A 23,556-nucleotide genomic window follows, 5' to 3' on the forward strand; every position below is an offset into this window, starting at 1 on the left:
TTCAAACATTAGCTACAAAGCAGAGTCTAGCTTGCATGACAGCAAAAGTACTTTTTTTTAAAAAAAAAAAAGCGTATCTCTTTCCATGTAGCTGTAAGCCTCTTTTTCAATAGACACACGCCCAAGCAATAATGCTTCATGTGCAAGTGTAAGGAGGTAATCTGGAGGAAGTATTGTAAGCCCACAAAGGCAAATCAAGCAGACCTTGGCTGTGTCTTGCTGAAGGTCCAGTAAGTGGAATTGAAGTGCTGTATTAAAGTAAAAAAAATTCAGCTGTGCTTGTGATGAGAGCTGCAGCTTCTGCTTCCCAAGTGCTAATCTGTCTGCTTCTGCCTCTGGATTGCTCAAAATGACCTTTTGTGTGTTACTTGTTTTTTCTTTGTGGTATGTAGGGGAATTTTTTGGTATCTTTCTAGTTTTGTTGGAGAAATACTGCTGATCATGGTGTTTAGAAATAGTGCAGAATCTTTGTTGCCTATCACTATAAAAAAAGTAATTTAGATGAGCATTTTGTAATGCAGACTACTTTGTTCTTTTAAAAAGCTGTACGTTTGCTGCTTGTATACTACCTTCGCAGAAATGTCATTTACTGTTCCGGATCAGCCCACTAGATCAGATCTTGAGTTCCTGTCAGGTTTTATTTACCTCAGGACACATACTTGAAATACAAAAATAAGGTTGTGGGGCCTTTTAAGGCCTTGTTCTGGCTTGCAGTGCTGCAGTCAAAGTATGGCAAAAGAAACACTAAATGGATCACTCTTAACCAAGTGGAGGTGTTCATAGACAGATGAAAAGCAATGGACTGTTGTGTGTGCACTCTGAGATGGAATACCAATATGTTGATAATTAACCTTGAGTTAATTACATTCTGATCTTGAGGATCAGAGTATAATGGATGTAGTGATCCAAGAGAGACTGCGCTTAGGAGCAGCTGTATGTATCAGCAGTAACATATCAGTGGAGCTATACTTTGAGAGAAAATCCAAGCCTGTTGATGATACTTATATCTTACTTCCTCCTGCACATATGCAACTTGGAGCTTTGTGGATGGGACTGACATTCCTCTTGGTTACAGAGAGATTATGTAGGTAATATAACTATCTTGTGTAGAGTAATTTAAACATATAAGCAGGATTTTGTGTCTGTAGTGAATCTTCCTTGCAGGAGAGAGTTATTTGAATACCCATTAAAAAAAAAAATCAAACAAAAACAAACCACCAACAAACCTGACAGAACATCTCCACACATTTGATTATATTTTGTGTCTTATGTTGGAAGGAAGCACCATTGTCTTAGGTTGCATTCTGATAACAACTTTTGACAAGAACCTCCTTTTTATCTCTGCAGGGATTGTCTCAAACTGCTAGTCTCCAGTCAAGAGAAGAACTGATGAAAGTATCTGGAAGGATAGAATGTGAAGGACCCAACCGTCATCTTTACGACTTCACTGGAAACTTGCGCTTAGATGGTCAAAGGTATTGGCTTGATGACAAAGCTATAAATTAATTTAGTTAGGAAAAAAGGTTCCTGTGTGCTTTTGGTCTGCAACACTGAGCACGTACATGTTTTTACTGGGGAAGAGGAGGATAATAATTGACAGATGTTAGTCAGACCATCTGCCAGTACAAGAACACATAGTTCTGTCTTCCTGTTGGATCTTCTCCTTGTTATGGGAGAGCTGGTTTCTTTGGAATCGTAGTGGGTTTTTTTATCAAAAGCAACATCTACAGAGAAGGAAGAGTGGGGGAAATGGTTGGGGGTTTTATGGCCTTATTAATGAGATAACAGAGGAAATGGGGAAACCTTTCAACTAGAGCCAAAGGCTGCACCAAGTTTAGATATATAGAGAAAAATGATTCCAGAATCTGGAGTCTATCAGTGTGACTTTGATCTGTTGCAACTCTTAGAAGAACTTAATTTTAATACTTGAATTCATAGAACTTGAAAGGTCAGTGGGAACATACAGGTTTTATCTGGATGTACCTATTTTCCTGCACAAAAAGTGTATTCCTTGGGCAACTCAGCTGAATAGTGACAGATGCAAGAATAAAAGATCACTTGCATCCCACTTGAAAATCACATGGGTAATACAATTTTCCTAAAACTCTTGTCTAATGGCATATGTGAGGTTGTAGTGTGCTTGGAATGGATGGTCTCTTTGCAAGTGTGCCGCTTGTCCGCTCTCAATGCAAGAGAGAACATGTTAGGCAAGGTAGAGTGCAGAGTAGGCTTATGGCTGCCATGTAAGTTACTAATTTTTGGGTAACTAGAACAGCTCCCTTGTATCACCTTTGCCCTACTGTGCTTTAGCAGGGGTTAGACTTACACAGGTTTTGGTGTTTTCTTGAGTTGTATGGACCATGTAAGTTCATTATATTACTTTCCTCTATGTGGTTTGGGTTTTTTTTGAAGGGGAAGTAAGGCTGAAATGAGAATTACTTTCCTTAAGTGTTATCAAGAATTGAAAGATATATGTACTTCTTGCATTGCAGCCCAGTTCCTGTTGGTCCAGACCAGATCTTGTTAAGAGGTGCACAACTGAGAAACACCCAGTGGGTCTTGGGTATTGTTGTGTATACAGGACATGATACAAAACTCATGCAGGTAAAGTTTTTAAGGCAATCTATACCATGTTCTAATAGAAGCTGGTTATCTTACCTGTATTCTACTTGTCTTTTGGACTTGCTTATGAAATGGTTTGACTCGCCATAGCTGTTAAAGACGCGAGTCTTTGAGGAATACAAGGATACTGTTGTACTTGTGATTACATATGCGCACATGCAACCTCTTATTGAGGTATCTGTCTCAAAATACTTCAATATGTAACTGTATTCTATCTTTATCTTGTAGCTGAACAACATGTAAAACTGAGGTTTAGCAGCTGAGGACATAGTAATGACCACCTACAGTCTTAGCACTTGGAGATAATTAGGTTAAGACTATAGTCTCTTTATTGTCTTAACGGTGGGGAGTGCCTGGAGAGACAAGCAATGTGGATGTGTTGCTCATCTCTGACCATCAGTGGGATGGGCAGCCTGGAGACAAGTGTACTAGGTCTTTAGAACGGAATCCTCTGACCTCCTGTCAGTTTTGGAGTCATTAGGAGTATTGTCTCCTATTACTACCTTGTTGAGCTTTGCTTACCATACTGAGCTAAATAGACTTGAATTAGCAAATTCTATAATGGACTCTAAAAATAAAGACTGAGTTGTCTCTGCAATTTCCTCTTGTATAAGTCATTACCAGACTTTTTTTTTCTGCTACTGTTCAGAATTCAACCAAAGCACCTCTGAAGAGATCAAATGTGGAAAAAGTGACCAATGTGCAGATCCTGGTTTTGTTCTGTATTCTTCTGGTGATGGCCCTTGTGAGTTCTGTAGGTGCCTTATTATGGAACAGATCACATGGCGAAGTCGTCTGGTACCTTGGCTCCAACAGTGAGTATGCAGGCAGCATGCTAGGGATGTATCAGACTGTAGGGCTGGCCAGGCTCTTAGCTTGGCTAAATGAATGCATAAAATAAGAAACAAAAAAAGAAGCACAATGAACAAAGCCTGTCACTAACTTTTTGATGGGCCAGTATTTTTTTGGGGAATGAAGTTGAACTTGCCAGTGAGGCTTCTGTTAATAAAACCTTCTAAATGTTAGGTAAATACCATTGAACTACTACCCAGGGAGAAGGGCAGAAACAGAAGATGAGGCAAGAGTTTTTCTTGGATATTCGATGTTTAAGTTATAGCTCTGTGGAGATGCCATGCATGAATTTGTTTTCAGAGCAGGTCATGTACTGCTGCCTTACGTGTCATATTTGACTGTATCTGACTGTAGGATAGTAGGTGTCAGTTTGATACTGACTCCAACTTCATGTACAGAAGCAAAGGGTTTCTGTAGCTGTTTTTTCAGTCAGAAATGCTGATCTGCTCTTGTGGAGAAAACTGTTAAACACTAAATATTATGATTTTGTGTTTAATGGGTAATGTTTCAGTCTTTTTGGTTTCTGATTTCTATTATGTTGTAATGAGAATTGATCTCTTAGAGTGCTTATTGAAGGGTTTTATTCGATTTCATTCATACTCCTTGAATTTGTTAGTTCAGTTATCAGATGGGCCTTATGCAAACACTTAAGGATGAAATAAATTGGTCTCCAGTAGAGTTCTGACCTGAGGGGGTTATAGTAGCTAACTATAAAATGTGTGGTTACAAACATCTTGGGATGCAGATCTGAAAATGATTCTCACAAACTGCAAATGGTCTTTCTGGTGGTAGGTTGCAAAACAGATGGGAAAAGGTGTCTTCTGCAGTTTAAGAACTGCAATTGTGATACTAATGGAAAAATTGTATAGGAAGAGCATGGAAGTACCTCATATTTGACTCTGTTTTTTTGTAGTTGTAATGTCTTCTAGTGGCAGTATCAGCAACTTTCAAAGTTTCTTCCCTCCCCCTTGGTTTTTAATGAGCAAGTTTAAATTTGTGCCTTCCAATGATGTTGTTAATATGGGAAAAGATGAATGGAACAAACTCTTGAAATTGTCCTAATATAAAACAGGTGCAACCTGTAATAAACTAGGATGACATAGTAGTCTGTAGAGATGCCTCTTTGTAAATGGAACACGCACTTTCTATCACGTCTAAACACCACACATGGGAAAGACACTTTTTCAGGCTAGGCAAGTAGATGTTAAATTTTTGGTAAATGTCTAATTTCTATAAAGATTTTATTGGAAAAAATTCTTCTATTATGAAGTGTGCTTCTACTTTCTGTAAACTGATCAGATATGGAATTCCTGCGTGCTCACACTTGAAGGTGCCTGGGTCCAAGCTCCCAAGTCTTGCTCAGATCTTCATTAGGCTTCAGCAGTTCTGTCTCTTCTATCTCCTCCTAGTTTGATCCCCTGCCTTATTACTAACTTATTTGTAATGCTGGAAACCCCTCAGTTGTGGGCTGTGATGCCATTGTGCTGGGTGCTCTGCATGCTGACTGAAGTGCCTCCCTAAGCTTCAAAGAAAGTGAAGGACACACAAATGTGGAGACTTTGAATGTAAAGAGGCTGTGGGCAGCACAGTGAACAGGAGCCTTCATCCTGTGTCTCTACTGAGCCTTGTCAGTTCATGCCTGCTGTCTATAAATGCTTCCCCTTCCCTTTAGGAGCAGTTTTGCTGGCAGATAGATTTGGGCAGCTTGCCCAATGTTGTCACCATTAATAACCACTCTTCTGCTTAAGCAAGATGCCTTAGTTCATTACTAGGTGTCTGTTTAACAGTCAGCTTGTTCTCTTAGTTTTTGTTAGTGTGAGTAACTTCTCAATTCTGCCAATGCTGGCAGATTTTAGAACAAATTTTAGTCTTTATTTTTTGTTTTCTGACTACACTGAGACAAGTAGGCTCTTTCTGAAAGGTAAAGTTATGTTGCTATTGATATTGGTGTCTCTTAATTGGGGCATTTGACAAATCATACAAATCTCTAAATTTGGGCTATAATGTGAAATATCATACTTCTCACCATCTGTTTAGCAAAAGTTGTTCAGAAAGTGTTCTGTTCTCTTAATATATAGCCTCACCAATCTTGCCCTTCTTCACCTGGCATAATGTGCTGTGTATACAGGCATGTGTTCTGTGGGTGTTTTATATATGTCTTATTGAAATCAATATTAAAAAGGCCCTTATACTGGGCCTCAACACACTCTGATTATTTTAGCATTACTAAATGATTAGGCCAACTGCAGAAAGATGATTGCCCCTATACTGTACAACTCAGTCTTTTGCCTTCTGTCTGCTTATGTCTTGTGTTTTTTGGTCCACAGAAATGCTGTCTGTCAACTTTGGATACAATCTGCTGACATTTATAATCTTGTACAACAACCTTATTCCAATCAGTCTTCTGGTGACATTGGAAGTTGTCAAGTTTACTCAGGCTCTTTTTATAAATTGGGTAAGTAACAAGAATAAATGTGTTAACAACAGTTTTGGAAAGTGACATTAAAAAAAACACCCAACAAACCTACCCTGAAATCTACCAGATTTTTCTGATGATTTTTCTGATGAAATTTCTGGGAAATGCAGGGAGAAGTTCAGAGAATTTATTCTGTGTTAGTTTTGTGTTCCACAGGAAAATAAGATTTAGTTGTAGGAAGATCCCCTGTGCAAATGATCGCTCTTGTATATTTTAGGGTTGTGGGATGAGAAGGAAGGCTCAGTTTTTGGTGAAAGGAGGTTTCTCAGCTGACTCATGTTCAGTAAATAGCTTCTGAAAACTCTGCAGTACTGTATAGCTTCTCTTAGCCACAGCAGAGGGAAAGACTAGACTTGCTTGGGGGCGTGGAGGTTTTTTGTATGTGTGTTTTTTTTTTTTAAATCCCGAGGTTGGCCTAAGGTCATTTCTGGTATGAATCCTAAAATTTCTGTAAGAAGGTGAGTTGGTGGTGCCTCATACAACAAAACACTGGCCCCTCTGTTCAGACAAGCTTTGACTTCAAGGTATATTTCTCCAGTTGTGGACCAAAAGTGCTGTAGTGATGTCTCTTAAGCTGAACAAGACCAAGAGGAATACCTTGTCTTAGGCATTTATCCCTGGACTTTCAGTAAACTTGTAGTGGTTCCTGTAAAATACAAATAACTTAATGTCTAATGTGCCTGTTCTCTGAGCTGCTTATGTACTGGAGATGCTTACCTAGCTTATCTGAGAAATTGCTTTGGTTCATGTGGCAGCTGTTTTGTTTACCCTCCCACTTAAGTGAAGTAATAAGAGTTGATTTCACAGGGTTGCTTGATTTGTCTCTTCAGTCATGGATATGTGGCTAGAGTAAATTGCATTGTTGTAACTGAAGACCTATGATTAGCTTGTCACATCTGCTCAGAGGAGGGAGTTTTGGGGAGTTTCAAGTTGTGTCTCATATCTTATTGGAACTTCTTCCTTCTGTACTAAATCCTTAAAGTAGAAATAGAGTGAAGAAAATGATAACTACCTGTAGCTGAATTTGGCTTCTCTCATGTACATATACTGTGGAGGTGTACTTGGGAAAGGAGGTACCCCTATTCAGCCTAGGATGCTGTTGTCTCGGGTGTTCAGAACCTCTACCAATGGAGTTAACTCAATAAAGCCCAAGTTGGAGCTGACTAGAAGACTGGAGACTTCAGTGTTCCACTTTGTATAGCATAGGTCTAACTTTTTCACTCATTTCAGGACACAGATATGTATTATCCTGAAACAGATACACCTGCAATGGCCAGAACCTCAAACCTGAATGAGGAACTTGGGCAGGTAAGACAACACTTTCATATTTGTGAGAGATTCTGGGAAGACAGAGGGAATGAGACCATGCCGTACAAATCTGCTTTATTCTGTTGCTCTTTGGTTCAGGTTAATGGGACATCTTTACTTTCATTAGTCCAAGTCTTACAAGTAAAATAATGAGAAATCACAGAATTAAATTTGAAGTCATAGAGGCGGTTTTAAGCATGGGAATTGAATCTGTACTTCCTATGTATCCTGACTTTTTTACTCAAGGGTGTTGGAGGGATGCTATGTGGTTTTGACCGCCTGTACTGAAACAGAATGTACAAGTATAAGCTTGGCTGAAGAGCAGGCCAACAGCCTCAGTCTGTGTTCTTAGCTCATGTTTCTGCCCACCTCACAGGAAACGCAAGTCAAAAAAAATAGTTCTAGTCCTAATTTAGATTGTGTTCCTTTAAGCATTTCCATGTTGCAGGGTGGAAATCAGGAGGTCTAAAGCCCAGCTGGAAATTAATCTGGCTTCAGCAATCAAGGACGACAAGAAATGTTTCTATAAGTATGTCAATAGCAAAAGAAAGACCAGGGAGAGTCTCCATCCCCTGCTAGATGCAGGAGGAAATATGGTAACAAGTGATGAGGAGAAGACTGAGGTGCTTAATGCCTTCTTTGCCTCAGTCTTTAATAACAAGACTAGTTGTATTGAGGGAATCCAGCCTCCTCAGCCAGAAGACAGAGACTGGGAGAACGACCCCCCTGCAATCCAGGAGGAGACAGTCAGTGACCTAAACAAGACACACCCAAGTCTATGGGACCAGACGGGATACATCCAAGGGTGCTGAAGGAGCTGGCTGGGGTGCTCACCAAGCCACTTCCCATCACTTACCAGCAGTCCTGGCTGACTGGGGAGGTCCCAACAGATTGGAAATTGGCCAATGTGATGCCCATCTATAAGAAGGGTCGGAAGGATGATCCAGGAAATTACAGGCCTGTCAGCTTGATTTCGGTGCCCGGGAAGCTGATGGAGCAGCTCATCCTAAGTACCATCACACAACACATGTGGGACAACCAGGTGATCAGGCCCAGTCAGCATGGGTTTATGAAAGGCAGGTCTTGCTTGACAAACCTGATGTCCTTCTATGACAGGGCGATCTGCTTATTAGATGACAGAAAGGCTGTGGATGTAGTTTACCTTGACTTTATAGTAAGGCCTTTGACACCATTTCCCACAGCATTCTCCTGGTGAAACTGGCTGCTTGAGGCTTGGATGATAGCATGCTTTGCTGGGTAAAAAAACTGGCGGGATGGCCGGGCCCAAAGAGTTGTGTTGAATGGAGTTAAATCCGGTTGGCGGCCAGTCACAAGTGGTGTCCCCTAGGGCTCGGTTTTAGGGCCACTCCTGTTTAACATGTTTATTGATGATCTAGACAAGGGGATCGAGTGCACCTTCAGTAAGTTTGTAGATGACACCAAGCTGGGTGGGAGTGTTGATCTGCTTGAGTGTAGGGAGGCTCTGCAGAGAGACCTGGACAGGCTGGAGCGATGGGCTAAGGCCAACTGTAGGAATTTGAATAAGGCCAAATGCCGGGTGCTGCACTTGGGCCACAACAACCCCCAGCAGCGCTACAGGCTTGGGGAGGAGTGGCTGGAGAGCTGCCAGTCAGAGAGGGACCTGGGGGTGTTGACTGACAGCCGGCTGAACATGAGCCAGCAGTGTGCCCAGGTGGCCAAGAAGGCCAATGGCATCCTGGCTTGTATCAGAAATAGCGTGGCCAGCAGGGACAGGGAAGTGATCTTACCCCTGTACTCGGCACTGGTGAGGCCGCACCTCGATTACTGTGTTCAGTTTTGGGCCCCTCACTACAAAAAGGACATGGAATTACTCGAGCGTGTCCAGAGAAGGGCAACGAAGCTGGTGCAGGGTCTGGAGCACATGTCGTACGAGGAGCGGCTGAGGGAACTGGGGTTGTTTAGTCTGGAGAAGAGGAGGCTGAGGGGAGACCTCATTGCCCTCTACAACTACCTGAAAGGAGGTTGCAGAGAGCTGGGGATGAGCCTCTTTAACCAAGTAACAAGTGATAGGACAAGAGGGAATGGCCTCAAGTTGCGCCAGGGAAGGTTTAGACTAGATATTAGGAAGCATTTCTTTACAGAACGGGTTGTTAGGTGTTGGAATGGGCTGCCCAGGGAGGTGGTGGAGTCCCCATCCCTGGAGGTGTTTAAGAGTTGGGTTGACATAGCGCTGAGGGATATGGTGTAGTTGGGAACTGTCAGTGTTAGGTTAATGGTTGGACTGGATGATCTTCAAGGTCCTTTCCAACCTAGATGATTCTGTTCCTTTCAGATAAAGACAATTGTATATTAACTTGCAGTTGCTGTAAGAGATTTTTTTATAAATTCTTCAAATGAGATGTTTTCAAAATGGGAGGGCTTCCCAAAACAAGCTTACTGGAAAACACAACTTTGCCATTAGAATTTTGTAGTACCACTGAGAAATCCTAGCTTTTTTTCCTTGCCCATCAAAGTCATGGCTATGTAACTGAACCACATGAACTTCATAATCTGTGTGAATTTAGTGTTGGACACAATGTTTATATATGTAAAATACATAATGAATGTGTGCTGTTCAGCAGAGTGGTAGTCGGTATTCTGCCTGCTTAATCCTATTGGCTTTTTCTTTAGGGTTGTTAAAAATTGGTTTGCATGTAGATTGCTGTGATCTGAAGTTATCAACTTTCAAATTATGGTAGTGTTTTTGTCCAAAGTAGACTATATTATGTGGCATAATGTCTATTGTTGGCCTATATGTTGTTTTCAGAAATGGCTTACTAGTGATTCCATGTAACTGGACTGAATTTTTGGATCCATTAATTGAATTGTTCACAGGTGCACTTTAAAATTTTGTTATATGCTAGAATTATTAACGACTTGAAGTTCGTCAGGTGTTTGGGTATCCACTTTGACTTTTGACTTGCACAAGGCTGCATTTCCTATGCTGTATTCAGAAGCAGTGTAGTGCACAGCTGAAGCATTGCTTAACTAGGAGTGTAGTGCACTGTCTTGACCTCAATGCAAATATTGAGGAAAAGCTTTTTGCAACTCTAGGCAAAATATTCTCGTTTTTTAAATTGGCTAACTCTTACGTTGGGACTAGCCCTTCCTACCTGTTGCTGGTTTAAATTCTTACCTGGTACAGAGGTAAAACAGTATGGAATTTAGCTTGCAATTAATTTTGCTCTGTTGTGGCCTACTGAAGGCCTACAGTTGAGTCTGCTAATGCTCCAAGAAGTTGTGTTGCTGTGTTGGAGTCATCTCCAAGTTCTAGCTGAAAGTCAGTGGTTTCCATTATGGGATTATTAGCTTGGGTAGTGCTCACTGTGGATGTATTTTGTACTTGAGGACTGCTCATGACTGGATACCAGAAAAAGGTTTTATTTGCCTGCAGAATACCGTTTGGACTTACTATAGGATATTCCTGGTGCAGTAATATTTGTGTGTGTGTGAACCCAAAAACCAAAATTCCTTGTGATTAGAATTTCTTCAGTGTGTTAAATTCTAATGATTCTTCAACAGTCTTATGAGTTCTTGTTTTAATTTCAAGTCTTGCTGTTTGACATTAGTACAGTTGAAAGATATGGGGAATGTCCAGTTAGCACAAGCAAGTACTTCCATACTGATCACACTGGAGCCTTGGCAATTGATACCTACTATTTGAGCCTTTCAGCATTTAGAGAAAAAGAAATAATGTTATTAAATAACTTGCCTGATTATTTTGCTGTAGTTTTGGTAAGACAAACTAAGCTGTAATCCTGTATTGGCCAATACTGTGACATTTGAGCCATATGTCTCCCAGAATTTTCCTGATACTTAATCTATTTTCCACTTTGAGTTCTTTACTTTGCAAATTGAAAATTAGATTTTCTTTTTTTCCTTTCAGGTAAAATACCTGTTTTCTGATAAAACAGGTACTCTAACATGCAATATCATGAACTTTAAGAAATGTAGTATTGCTGGAGTGACGTATGGGTAGGTATAATTTTTTTAGAAACTCTGGAGCTTAATATGTGCTTATTAATGGTACATGCTTCTATATCAGAACAGAATTAGAACATTCTGTTGTTCAACTTGTATTTTAGTACATTTTGGGGTCTCAGTTAATAGCTTTCATTTTCATGTCCTGCAATGCAAATTAGGAAAAACAAACCTGGAGAGTACTTTACATGAAGTAAAGAAAGCTTGCTTCCTGACTTACCTGATTATGATTCAAGAAGTGCTGAATAACCTTTGGCCTTTCTAGAGGGAAGAATGTGGCCTAAGGGTAGCAATTGTTAGTTATGTTTCTGTGACTTCAGATGAACCAGGATTTCATTACAACCATGCAGCTGTAGTTGTGGAATTAAATATTCTTGCACCAGAGGAGTACTCGCTGGTTTTGTTCTGTTTCTGTCAAAAGGATCCCTTTGAGTCATGCCAGTATTTCACAGCATTTGGCCTTTTGAGGCTCGAATACTAAATATTTGTCTTAGCTTAGTTTTAAATGGGTAGTCTTAAGATCTTTGTGCAAGTTAACCTTTGAATTTCATAGTAGCTAGATTAGATACCTCCAAAGGCAGAAAACTTGGTTCAAATGTATGAACAGCTGAACCCATGTTTCCAGCATATATTTGTATGTGTGATGACTCATGGATCTTCGCCTTCTACTTGTTTGGTTTGCAAAGTAGAATAAATGTTCTCTTTTTTCCTTTTTCTACCCATCAGTCACTTTCCCGAGCTGGAAAGAGAACGTTCATCAGAGGACTTCAGGTAAACATATTCAAAGATGTTTGTGTTCTGTATAATAGGGTGGGGACAACTTATGTAAAGGCTGCTTTCCAATTTGGGACTGGAAGAGGCCCAAGGGAGCAATGTATTTGAGTAAAATGCTCTTCCAGGAGAAGCCTAATGCAGAGCTGGTGGGTGGTGATGGATCTTCTCTTATGCACAGAGAGATGGTGGGTGAAGGAGGGTGAGGGATAGGCAGTGGCTGGGGTGGCTTGGATGCACACTAATGCGGTGTTTATTTATAATTGCAGACAACCAAATAACAAACTGAGTAACATTCTTTACAGTAACCTTACCTCTAGAGACTGAATGTCACTCTTTGCAGTCACTAAGTTCAAACCTGACAAAGGAGAAGAAACTACTTTACTCAAATGCTATGTTTTAACAATTAAACCTGGAGAGAGCTTGGTATGGAAGCGTCTCATGTCAAGAGAACCACTCCTCTTTATGCAGAGATTTAATGAATAGAGGTGATGGGTCTGTCTCTTTCTATAGAAAGGAGTGAAAACCTAGAAGTGTTATGCAGGTGTCACTGTAGCATGTTCAGATTAACAGGAAGGGGGGAAGAGCCAGAGAGGGCTGGTGTGACTTTAGCAAATATAGGTAAGAAGTGCATTTCCCCCCCGCCCCCCCCCAGGAAACAGGTAGACATTGAATTCTGTTACCCATGTTGTGTTGAACCAAGCTGGGCTTCTCTGCTGGTCCATCTCATTTTTATGATCACCTTTTAGGAAGGTGGTATGATATGATGGTGTGTTGCTACTTAAGCTGAGATGTGATAACTGTGGATGCCACTTTCTTCCAGCGTGTTGCTCTTTGCTTTGTTGCTATCTTTTATGTCCTTGTAGGCTTCTTTTCTAGTCAGTTCTGTGGAAGAGTTTCTTCCAGGTACTAATTTGGATTACTCAAACTATAAAATTCTCCAGAGACCAACTTGACACAGAACTCTGACTAGAGAGGGAGCTTAGGACTATTGAGTTTTGACCTATCTTAGGAGCAAGTCACCTTGAAATCAAGGTATTTGAAGTACAGTTAAAAGCTAGTTCTACTACATCTGTCCCAGGAAGTGTGGTGACAATTGAATCTCCTCAAATACACTGTCAAGCGTAGCCATTTTTGGTTTCTTGCTGGTGTTCTGAAAAGGTTATTGCTCGTTTTCAGCACTTTGTGCATTACTTGTGTGATCTTTTCACAATATTTTTAAGGACAGTGGAATCCTACTTTGTTTTTGTTTGCTTTCCAAAAAAAAATAGATGAAGTAGTAAGACTGGAAGTGTTGCCACTGCTACATTTCCATGTGTTTGTCTTGCTCTGCAGCCAGCTACCTCCTTCCACCAGTGAATCATGTGAATTTGATGACCCAAGACTGCTGCAAAACATAGAAAATGACCATGTAAGTCTGCTCTTCGACTATTATGTCTCTTGAACACCCTATTCTAGGTCTCTCTAGAACTGAACACTAACCAAATTCACTTGTGTGATCAAGTCTGTTCTATGGGTGTGTCATGCAAGCACAGAACAGAGGAAAAAAGAAACAAAATAGGTCTCCCAACCCCTTTCTGTCCACTTGTCTTACTACTGAATTAAAAAAAACAATGACATTGTATGGGTACCAGCTAGCTATAAAACAGCTTCGTATATGCTGGTGTGTATGGAACATAGTGTTTTGTAGTAAATGATGGTAGACATTGTAATTCTTTAAAAGAAAAACTACTTAAGAGTGTTCAGACATCCATACTGTTAAAATACCATTTCCAACAATAATTTAGAGCGTTGCAAGGTGGTTCTGGTGTGAGACCTGTTTTAAACACTGCAGATATTGGAAATTCCAATTGCACAAAAAAAAAAAATGGAAGAAATGGGACTTAGTGGCAAGTTTAATTGCCTGAGGGTTAGTGATTAGTAATTTTAGCCTAACTGATTGTGTTCTAAAGGGACCTAATCCTTAGTGTCAGTTCATTGCTTATTTAGAAACCATGCAGCAATGAAGTGTCCAACTGAACATCAGACAATTCAAGTCACTTGGGAAAAACATGACCATTCTATTCTGCAGAAGTTGTTTTGCAGTAGAGGATCTGAGCATTGGCAAGTGCAAACTCAAATGACAAACTCAATTAGGTAATTGCTCTCCTTTGGCAGTATGACGTCTGTAACTGGGCTGGTTTAGTGTGAGCATCTAAAATATAGTTAGCATATACTGTTTGCAGCAGAGCTTTGCTTTACGCTTTTCTTTACAGTACTTGAGAAGTTCAAATGTAGCATGGTGTAAATGCCTGACAGAATATTTAATTACTTTGTATATCACTACATATTCCTCAGGGTGATAGAACCTGAAGATGGTTCCTGTGCTCTTATCTTCAGGGTGGTGGCTCTGCCAGGACAATGTACCAATTTACCATGTGGCTTTTGTTGTTATCTGTTTTGGAAGGACTTCCCACTGCTCATCACTTGCAGCCAAGACTTGGGTTGCCTCCTGTTCTGTTGTGTTTGTTTATATATGGCTACAATTATGGTTTATGGCAGCTCCTGACTCCATGTACTCATTCTGAATGGAAGGCTACTGGTTTAGGTGCAGGCTACAGATGAAGTGTATTTGAGCTCTTCCTCACTGGCTGTTGCTGTAGGCACCTATACAGGAAAGTGCTTTGGTACATTTTAATAGACTTAGCAGAAGGGATATGTATCAAATGGGCTGTGCAGTGGAGTTTCTCATCTACCCCTGAGTTGGCTGCTTAACTTTGGGATATCTCTAATTCTTAGATTCTCACTGGGTAGAGCTTCTGCTTTGGGAGATAGAAGGAATATTTGCTGTTGTAGCAGTCAAATAAAGGATTTTGGTAGCTTCCTTAGGTGTCACTTAGTCTAGACAGCTCAGAAGTCTTTGTTCTTTACATGTCTGAATCCTTATGTATCAGGTTTCCTTTTGGCTGGCAGCTTGCACAGATAAATACTGTTGTCACTGCCCAGCTGACTGTTGGGCTAAGCATGCTGTGTGAATTCAGCCTTCAGACAATCAGTGGGGAAACTTCTGGGTGATAACACTTAAGGCGTACCTTGTGTAGGCCAAAGATATCTTTTGGAGCCTGACTGTGTTGAAGGGATGGATGCCACCCACTGACAAGTGGTGATTTAGCACAAGGCACAGGAATGCAAGGACTTTATGTGACAGTTTGCTTAGGAAGTTCAGATCCACTTGTCTAACTGTATCAGTGAGATGAAGGCTGGATTCCAGGATAGTGGGAGAAAGAACTACTACATGTTTCTAGCCCATTAGCTTTTTGTGTTAGGTCAGCTGTTAAGGTGCATAAACTTCTTCTACCTAAAACTCCTCAATGTCTTTGTTTTCATAGCTAGTAGATAGCTGCAAATGCCCTTTACAGATGTGTGGTAATCTCTAGTCATTTAATGAACTGAGGTGACAAAACTGAAGTGATCTATCACAAGCTGCTTTGTGGGGTCAGATGGTGTTGTACTCAGCTGGGCAATGAATTCACTTCAAACATTTGCCCTTTTGCAGCTGCAGTTGTCAATGTGCTATTTCTCACAAACACACAATAAGTGGTTATTGCTCTGGTCTTGAAGATTTCACTTTTCAATCCAGACACAACTGTTAGTTTAGAGCTGTTACAGTGCCAAGTAATTTTCTTTCCAGGTTGAAAATAAAAAATAATGTACTTGTCCTCATGAGACTGCCTTCCATCTGCTAGGAAGATTTTTAGCATCCTGCATCGCCTCTAAATTTCATAGCACTTCTGGGCCACTGGTGGGTATGGACTGACTGATGGCCAAGTCCACTCTTGAATAACAGTAAAAGAATTATTGTCCCACAGGAAGTGTTCCAAGAAAAATTAACTTGTCTAGAAAACATGTGGAGATTTCTCTTGGCTTCTCCGATTTTAATGTGGAAGAAAGCTCCTAGATTTGTCTGCCTGTGCTTTTTCTTTAACAGCTTCTGTTGGATGAACTTTGCAGCAGCACCGAGAGTATGATGCTGGCTTGTTGCTATAGGGAGGACCGTGTAAATTCTTATTTTAATAGGAAAAGATAAGTTATTTCCAAAAAATTAAAAGAAAGTTTGAATATACTAGATGGTCTTTGTTTTGGTGCTTGCGAGTTGTGCATGTGCTGTGAATAAACTCATCATGGAGATGCAAGCCTGTTTGTCCTGATGATACAAGTGCAGAGAAGGAGGTCAAAAATGAAAGAAGTAATAAACTTGGATGTCATCCTAGACTTCTCTATTACCTCATTGGATTCTCTCCAGACTTCCTCTACTCATTCCAATCCACATATAAACTCTCCTCTGGCACACAAATTACTGCAGATATGGCTGCAGATGCATGAATTGATTCAGGGAGTATGTGTGGTGAGCAGTTAAGCAGCTGGCCAGACAGAAAAGGTAACTGTTGTGCTCATGTTGAGCCTTTACCTCAGTAAAAATGTTCCTTTAGATCTCAGCATGTCTGCTTATTTTCATAAAGTGTGTAGAAACTGAGGCTTTTATCCCATCAGGCTTTGTTCAAATGACCACTATCATCAGCTGATTCTTAATTCCTTTGAAAAGCAGAACAAAAAAAGCATGTTGCTACTGGGAAGAAAAACTGGAATTTAAAATACAGTAAGGGAAAATACATACAGGTGTTGAAGAACCTCTGGGAGGTTTTAGTTCAGACAGTAACTGTTGCCTGAAAACTGTCAAAACATACCATTTAACAACTGACAAATTGTTACAGCTTGCTGAGAAATACCTTTCATTCTTCTGGTTTTGCCCTTATTGTGCATGGGACTTTGGTACTTTTCTTTTGCTCAAGTACAAGGCAGTATCTTTAATTATATGTCATATTTCGGTCGCTTTGGACAAGATAAACTTGTTAACTCTTGATATTCAAGTGCTGGTTCATGTTTTCTTTGAGTCTGTGCCTGAAAAATCCTGATCCCCTCCAGCCTTACCAGCTTCACTGTTCTAGATATGCCCAACATGGCTGGATCCTCACACTGTTCTCCAGGTGTTTTAATGAACAAACCAGTAGGAAGTTCACACCTTGAGATGGTGAGTCGTCATTCTCCCTGGTTATGAGGTAGATAAGTGTTTTACTAGCTGTCCTTGGCAGAAGGTGCCACACTTTATGCAAAGTAGTAAGCTCAAGTTGTTAGGTTGTGACATAATATCCCATTGGCCATTTGCTCAAAAACCTGTCAAGTCCTGCTTATCTGGAAATATTGTGAATCAAGGCACTGATCTGATGCTGCCACAAGTAAAAGGAGAGATGAATAATTCTCTTTAACTTCACATGCAACTTCCTTGTAATTTTATCAGGCTGTGAACAGTTGACTAGAATAATGCAGTTTGTGTCTTCAGAGTGAGGAGGCCCAAATAAGGACACGCATGACAGATGTGTGGACACGTTAGCTCTGCAGAGTGCAGCTTGATCCCCAGAAACCAGAGTTTTGACTCAGTGTTTTGTTCCCTCTGAATAAGGGATGAAAACTTGTGATAGAGCTTCCTGACCAGTCGTCTATGCCCTGCTTGACAATGGATGATGCTGTGCCTTCTAGATAGGGCAACTTTGCTTTCAGTGTAGATAATGCTTCATAGGTAATCTAGACACTGCTCTGGAAGTGAGACTGTCTCAATGTGTCTGTAGATCTCAGCTTGTAGGGGCAGTGTGCTAAGTAAGTTTGGTTGGTGTAGGTGGTTGTACACCAGGTGTTTCATGGATGTTCAGAAAAGATATAGGGAAAGAGAAGCAATAGGTTTAGCCCAGAGCTGTTGGCACACAGGGAGAAAAAATGGGGGGAGAAGGCACTTAGAATGAGAGCTACCTGTGGACAGATGAACGGGAGACTGAAATATGCAAACTTTGTTCCTGCTACAGATAAATAGAGAAGGAAAATATGGGGTGGGAAGAAAGAGATGAACTTAACAAATGAGCATGCAAGGAATGTCTCGGAGACCATCAGTAAGAATTGCAGTCCTAAAATGGCAGACATTTGCTTTAATAGAGAAAAATAAGTAATAAAGCAGAACCAGTTAACCTGTGGGACTTCGGCCTTATGCTGGGGTTCACTTGGCATGTTGCAAGGGATGTATCACTACAGAAGCTATTAATGAGTTTTCTGTTCACAGCTCTGAAGTAGGAAATTGAATGCTCTACGCTGATTCATGACAGTGCAACAAACACTGTGTCAGTGCTGAAACAATAGAAAGGAAACAAATGACAGCTGTGTGGAGGAGCTGATGTGATAAGATGGGCCCTTGGTGATCTCTTGCCATGGAACTGGAAGGTTGCCATGTAATACATGGAGCTGTGAAAATACCAAGCAGTGTAATTTGTTGAAAGCAGAAATATATACATAAGAAGGAATAAAATCTATGACATGACCAGAGACAGGTTGTTTCCAGCTGATAGAACACATAATTTGAAGGTGTGTAAGGGGCTAGGTGATACAAGTGTAAGAAGGACATCAAAGGTCTGCAGCAGTGGATGCTGAAATGAGAATCTGGTAGTCTGTGCATTTTGAGATGGAGATAAAACCTTCATTGCTTTCACTGGAAATAATGGAGGAGCAGCAACCTTCTGACCAGCAATTTGCTGTGGAGCTAACATTTCACACACTAACTCCCTGACTATATTCCATGTGTTCATTTTCTTGAATACAGCCTCTGCACTCCAGCATGTCAAAAGCTACAACCGTTGTTGTTTTAGTGGCATGTGACCATACAATTCAGATGTTTCAGTGTGCAAAGATAAAGGTCCTGTGTGAAACAATTGTTTTGCAAATATTCATGACAAAGTACATGAAGCAAAACAAGAATATAAGTATTGAATCTTTACTCTTTCTATTACACTTTCTTGATATGCTTACTTTTTGTTTACATGTTAACACAACATTTGTCAGCTGACATTTTGTGGTTTTTATAGTAATTTACTTCCTACTAGCAAAATATTGCTATTGCCAGTATATCTTTGTTGTACAAGTATGTAGGCTATGTGCACCATATTGAGAAAACAAGCAAAATCTCCACATTTTTTCCCTGTTCTTGGTCTTGTCCCTGAAATGACATCTGAGAGGAAAAAAACTTTACTTTTATTTTTGTCACATAACTTTCCTGGAGAGAGAGAAGCATTAGGATGTCTGAAAGCCAGTTGTGAATGCTGCTGGCCTGATTGTGAGAAGCTGCATTTTAAGTGTTCCTGTAAGTGGGGAATGGAGGGGTCTTTAATGTCTCAATAGTTCTATGTGATTAAAATATTTTATAAAATAACTGTGTGCCGCATTTCAGATAGTAGTGCTTCATATAGTCTTAGAAAAATACTTCTAATACAAGTCTCTCACATCAGAGCATTTTTGGTGGCACGTAATTTTGACTTGAAAGTTTCATTTGAACATTGTAGCCTTTTTTCTGTTGTGAAACATTCTGGTCTACACTAGCAGAATAAATTGTGTAGAAGCATCTTTTAATTAACTGTTTAAAAAAACTTGGTTTCTGATTTACTAGAATCTCGTAGGGATCTCTTCCATCTGATCTTGGTTTTAGTATGCCAACAGGTTTTTGGCTCAACCTTGTGCTAACAGCTCTTGTAATGCTCTTGAATTTTTAGTGGCTCTGTTAAGTCAGTATGTATAAAATATGGTATGCTAGTGAAAACTTAGTGAACTTACAGAATTTTTGTATATGAAAATATCATCTAGTTTCTGAACTTAGCTAAGGCATTCTGCAAAGGTAGAACTGCTAAGTTCATGTCTGACTTGGTCACTGAGCAACCGGCTACTGTGATATACGATACTGATGCTACCAACTGTGGATGTTATGGGTATAGCAGAGTTGAAGGGGGACGTGTGTTCACTTCAGCTGTTTCACCCCAGTGTCTTAAAGATCTGTGTGAACTGTGGATGAAGTTAGTATGGCAGGTTTTGAAGTGGGCAGCTGAGTACTTTATGATGGCTGGTGACTATGCAATCTGTGAACAGTGTTTTTTACTGTGCTTTCTTATGATGCTGAATGTGTAGGGAGCATTGACCAAATTTCTGCTTGGCTGGATGATGTATTCCTGTGGAAGAGCACTTGATATTGCCTTCTACTGGCTAATCAGCTGCTGTCAGCTCTGGGTGTTCATCGTGAAGGGTGCAGTTGCAATGAGTTTAATTCTGGTGTAGTTACTGTCCATCTATTGAAAGCTGTGTGGAAGCTACCAAAGTAGTATTTCCTGTTGCTTGATTATCATCAGCATCTTGTGGCAGATATCTTTGCCTGTATGAAGCTTGTGGTGCTACAAAACTAATGCTTTATCGGGGGTGGGGGAACATTCTGGCTTCTGCAATTTAAGTGAAGTCTTTATCATTAGCACTCCAGTTCATTAATGTTGGCCCTTAATTCTACTGTATTGATGTTTGGGGACCAAGACAACTACTATAGTTAGAGAAGAGAATATTTTTTTTTGCCCGTGGTACTTAACAGGTCTTACCAGGTTAGTGAACAGCTGCCTCTCAGTCTGTGTGTAATACTAAGCCTGACTCTCCTAATGTCCTGTCTAGCCCACAGCTGTGCACATACAGGAGTTTCTCACTCTACTGGCTGTCTGTCATACTGTTGTTCCTGAGAGACAAGGAAATAAAATAATCTACCAAGCCTCCTCTCCAGGTTAGTTGTTGCTGTCTTTTTTGGGAGGGAAGGAGGGAGGGAATAGATGGAAGGAAGTTCCCAAAATTTCTGTGAAGGTCATCAATTTTGGAAGCAAGATGACCCCTGTGATGCTAGCAGTAGACCTGGCATTTTCTGTCATAGGTGCACACTGCTTTTGAATGCCTCCTACAAAACTGCAAAGTCCATGATGTTTCTGTAGACCTAGGCTGGGCTTATGATCCCTTCTGTTCTCATGAGACCTTTTATTCTGGCCTTTCTGCAGGGGTGAAAAGCAAAAGTGAAACTTCCAGTGTGTAGAGCTGATCTATGAAAGTACTGATTTGTTTCTGCATGAACAGTTACTTGCTCTATTTGGCATGAGTGCAAACTGTTTTTCTTGATATAATAGCTTCCCATCTTGCTCTATGCAGATACAAGGTGCTGATACATGACACAGTACAACCAAGAGCAGAGTCTTGGCCATATTTGGGCCTGCCCTTCACCCATTTTGTCCTTCTTTCAGGTTGAAGGAGGTAGGCAGGGCAAAATGCAGAACAACAGGGCCCCGCTCCCCATCACATATCTGTGTTACTGAGGTTGTTTCTAGAATTGTTGTAGTGATGAAGCAGCGTAGTTTTTTATTTATGTCTTAACAGAGTGCCTGAAGAGTAGGGTGAAGAGCCTGTGTAAGGCAGCTCTTGTTTCAGTGTTGATCAACTGTGAGGAGACTTAAGGGAGCTGTAGAGACATTAGGGTTACTTGAGCTGGGCACTAAATCCACCTATATGATGGTTGTGCTTAATGCCACTTGCTCCTTAATGTGGCTGTGTACCTACCTACTAGAGGTAGAGGTGTTGGCTCTGGTTTAAGCTCAGTTATTTGAGCTCTTAATGACACTGTCCCATTCAGTGTCCAGAAGACAATGCTGTATTTCTATAGCACCTGAACTTAGTGCCTTTACAGCAGGAAATGAATTAAATGCATGTTGTAGGAATTGAGAGTAACACAGCTTTGATCTTGCTTTCAGAACAGGTATTTCCCCTTTTTCATGTAGAAAAGTATGGCTCCTCCACAACAATAGTTTAATGCTTCAGTAATTATGGGATGTTTTATATGTAGTATGAAGTCTGTGTAGTTGATTGGCTTTTGTAGGACTAAAATGTTAGTAGTGTTGTGGAACTCTATGCAGAGCTATTCTAGTAGTCCCACAGATAAGGGAGTACATGGGAAAGGGGGATTCTGTGTGTTGGCAGTATGGCATATTTAAGTATGGGCTTTTCAGGCCTCTTCTACGTACCAGATTAAACATAAGCTTTTCTTGTGTTGGCAGATGAAGGGGCATTAGTGAAAGGAGCAAAGAAACTTGGTTATGTCTTCACAGGACGGACTCCTCATTCAGTTATCATTGATGCGGTAAGTAGTGGATGTCCATGGCGCAGGCTGCAAAGGCCGTGCAGAGCATAAATGTCTCCTGTGTGGTTCTTGTGAGTTCCCCTTCACAGGGCCTTTAGGGGGCTATGTGCAAAAGCCTTTTGCAGACTAGGAGAAGTTGTCTTATTCTATTTTTAGATGTGAAGTCCTTTGCCCTTCTCTATGGCAAGGGCAGTAGGAACTTGCAAGCTTATATGGGAACTGATAGCAGTTGTGTCTGAAAAGTATTTCCCTTGTCTGGGAAGCACAGATGAGAACTCATACTAGATCAAAATTCATGTGTCTAGGAGATTTTCTGATTAATATGTTTAACTGTTACTTCTAAAGGTTTGATTTCTTGTAAAATGCCGTTTTTTTTCTGAGCAAGATCTTTTGTAGAAGATGCATCTGCTTAACAAGCTGTGTAGTTAATGGATTAATCCATTAACTCTAGTTAATGGATTAGAGTTGACACAGGCAGTCATTCCTACTTAAGTTGCAGTCTAAGCTAAAGTGGCTTCAGTTTTACACAGGTGTAACTAGTAGGGTGCTTATTAAGAATATTGAATCTGTTCTTCTCCTTCCTCTCAGGTGCATTCACTTTCAAATTTCTTGGTACACTGCCAGGCTAAGCATGTAAAACATATCTGTCCAGGACTTTCCAGGACTTTTTACAACTTCTCAGAAAATTGCTGCTTAGTTTAAGGGGAAGAACTTAGAGTGAGCAGTACTATCTAGAGCTATCTAGACTCTTTTTCTCCTGTGCAGGGAAGACCCAGGCCCACCTGAACCTAGTCTTATACTCCTTGTACATACCAGAATGGGAGTGTGGTCAGTCTATAGCCAGCAATAAAAGCTGTCACTCCCAGAGGTTCCTGTCTGTCCTCACTGCCTACATCAGTGGCAGTACATGTAACATGGGATTGGAGATGGCTTTTGGTCTTGGGTATATTGCTGAATTGATATGTGCCTTATAGGACGTAATTCTGTACTGCAGTTAGGTTTTGCTACAGCCATTTCTTTAACCTCATGCTACAAATACCATTGGAGTTCTGAGACTCCAGTAAATCCCACTGCTCCTTCCATCTGTTAGACAGCAGGAATGATAAAGACAAGGTGTTTCTAAAACCTTTTCCTTCCTCAGGTTGCTTATGCTCAACCCCTGCAAACAGTTCTTGGTGGTAACAGGAATTATTCATCAGTTATATTTTTTCTGTGGCAGAAAATGGTTAATGTAATATCCTTGTAAACTCAAGAAGTATTAGAGCAGTTCAGACAAAGGTTATTGTAATACCAAATCTGGATGGCATGTTTATTTTCATTTGGAATAATGCTCATGGTCTGTAATATATCAATTAATTGGTAGCTGTTAAGAAGTAAATATGCAGTTTAACTTTCAGACCATGCTTATCCTTCTGGAGCAAGTTATTAGTTCCTTGAAAAGGTGTAAGAACAGTAGATGGAGTATGCC

The 23,556-nt window shown here is 40.5% G+C and overlaps 1 protein-coding gene across 3 annotated transcripts in view; it reads left to right on the plus strand.

Annotated features, from left to right (window-relative positions):
• LOC141939716 (phospholipid-transporting ATPase IB-like) overlaps positions 1–23,556 on the plus strand; it is a 348,121-nt gene that overhangs the window by 72,112 nt on the left and 252,453 nt on the right. For all 3 annotated transcript variants that reach the window (XR_012627704.1, XM_074860005.1, XM_074860006.1), the window contains 10 exons: positions 1,348–1,475; positions 2,493–2,604; positions 3,272–3,437; positions 5,802–5,929; positions 7,181–7,258; positions 11,166–11,254; positions 11,987–12,031; positions 13,367–13,442; positions 20,588–20,693; positions 22,006–22,088. Coding sequence is in view for 2 of the 3 variants with exons in the window: in XM_074860005.1 (XP_074716106.1) it covers positions 1,348–1,475; positions 2,493–2,604; positions 3,272–3,437; positions 5,802–5,929; positions 7,181–7,258; positions 11,166–11,254; positions 11,987–12,031; positions 13,367–13,442; positions 20,588–20,693; positions 22,006–22,088 (1,011 nt within the window). In the remaining variant the exon portion in view is untranslated. The remainder of the gene's footprint in view (positions 1–1,347; positions 1,476–2,492; positions 2,605–3,271; positions 3,438–5,801; positions 5,930–7,180; positions 7,259–11,165; positions 11,255–11,986; positions 12,032–13,366; positions 13,443–20,587; positions 20,694–22,005; positions 22,089–23,556) is intronic.

Source organism: Strix uralensis, chromosome 2, assembly GCF_047716275.1.
Source record: "Strix uralensis isolate ZFMK-TIS-50842 chromosome 2, bStrUra1, whole genome shotgun sequence".
NCBI classification, from domain to species: domain Eukaryota; kingdom Metazoa; phylum Chordata; class Aves; order Strigiformes; family Strigidae; genus Strix; species Strix uralensis.